This window comes from Penaeus monodon, chromosome 23 (genome assembly GCF_015228065.2).
Source record: "Penaeus monodon isolate SGIC_2016 chromosome 23, NSTDA_Pmon_1, whole genome shotgun sequence".
In the NCBI taxonomy this organism is placed as follows: Eukaryota; Metazoa; Arthropoda; class Malacostraca; order Decapoda; family Penaeidae; genus Penaeus; species Penaeus monodon.
This window is the reverse complement of record NC_051408.1, coordinates 7,035,027-7,036,786: the sequence shown is the minus strand read 5'-3', so window position 1 is coordinate 7,036,786 and position 1,760 is coordinate 7,035,027. Positions and strand designations below refer to the sequence as shown.

Sequence of the window (1,760 nt, the reverse complement as noted above, 5' to 3'; positions counted from 1 at the left end):
TAGTCTTACAGATGTGGTAAGTGAAATGATAAGAGATCGGCTACAATGATGCATTACATTTGCCAGTGACAATCTGAGATAGGTTGGAGAGGATGGTGAAAAGGCAAAGTAAGGCCCAAGAAGATAATACTAAGCAGGAATAAAAAAAAATACCCTCTAAAGTTGAATATAGAAGGAAATATAGAATAGGATATAAATGACCATTTAAATAGTGGATATGTAGTATCCTGAAAATTTAACTAGTAGAGGCTGACTAGAGAAAATGAAAAAGACTAGTTTAAAAGGAAAATGAATTATAAACATATCAACAGGCAAACAAAAATAGCCCTGAAGTTGAGTTATTTTAGATCCAGTGGAATAGAGAGATATATAATATTAATTGCTGCTGATAGATCACTTTTAACCCATTTAGATGTACGCACATACCATGGAAATTATGTACATGCAGGTGGATGATGAGATGATAGTTTTTTTGCAACACAAAATATGATTTTGCCTAAGATGTTTTCACTATTTTACTAGCAAAAAAAAAAAAAAAAGCAGAGCAGCAGCAAAATTTCAACTAGATGCGCAACTTATTTTAAGACTTACTGAATAATGATCCTGAGCATATTATTTGCCATTTGAAAATATTACTATACATATCATTCAAAATTTGCGGGTGCCTTGACAGATACTACTTTTCTTAACAGATGTTTTGTAATTCATGCCAAGTAAAAAGGAAAGAGTACATGATTGTCTAGAATATTAATATATACTTTAAAAGATTCCAAGAAAATACATAGTTATTAGGTTTTATCACTTTCTTTTAGGCAAAGAAATACTCAAGATCCAATGAAAAATGTTTTTTTAAAAAGCAATGCTGCAAACTTTATTATAAAAGTAAAAAAAAAGTTATGAAACTAACTTTAACTGAAACATTTTCTTAAAAACAGAAATAATAGTCTTACATCCTATTATGTACAACTTAACTTAATAAAAGCCTTTTGGTAAAAAATTTGTAAATGCACTGGATACACATTCAACTTCATGAGGAATTTTGTTGCCACCATCTTTTCCTGCAAAGTACTGGCAGAAATTCTAAAGCAACATTATGTGACTCTGCACAATGCCCTATTAATTGCATAATTTCCAAGATCTTGAATACTTTAAAATTAAAGGATATAATTTTGTGAAATTTGTACATATCAACTCTGCAAAATACCAAATATGGTCAAAACATTTCAACTCTGCAAAGTAAATATCAAATTCAGTCACTTTCCTGCACTGAATTTTAACAATTACCCTTATAAGTAGTAAATAACAATAATTTTTAAAAATGTAACTAAGTGAATAATTTTTCAGAATGTTTGACTTGAGTAAACTTTGTAACACAAACAATTATTTCGTTTATGAGCACAATCACTAATATTCTCATAATCCAAAGGCAAAACTCGACTAAAATCTTCAATCTGTAAAAAGAAAAAAGAAATGACAAATTCTACATTTCAAGAGGCAAGTCAGTCCAGTCAATTGGCCTTTTTCCTTCTTTCTTGAGAATTTCATTACACTTTGAGAAGTGTTTGCATCCCAAGAAACCTCGGTGAGCTGAGAGAGGAGACGGGTGAGTTGTGTTCAAGAGGTGGTGTTTCTTCTGTACAAAACCAAGAGAAAAATAAGGTTAATTTTCATGAAGAGAAAATAGATATAATTATACAAATATACTTACCAGTCTCTCATTTTCTCATATTTTTTTCCTCCCCTCTCATTTTATTTTACTA

General features: G+C 30.1%; 1 protein-coding gene across 1 annotated transcript in view; it reads right to left on the bottom strand.

Annotated features, from left to right (window-relative positions):
- Window positions 1–830: 830 nt before the first annotated feature.
- The window catches only part of LOC119587756 (uracil-DNA glycosylase-like), a 12,641-nt gene continuing 11,711 nt past the window's right edge, over window positions 831–1,760 (bottom strand). The window contains exon 8 of the mRNA XM_037936442.1: window positions 831–1,633. Coding sequence (XP_037792370.1) covers window positions 1,481–1,633 — 153 coding nt within the window. The 3' untranslated portion in view covers window positions 831–1,480. The remainder of the gene's footprint in view (window positions 1,634–1,760) is intronic.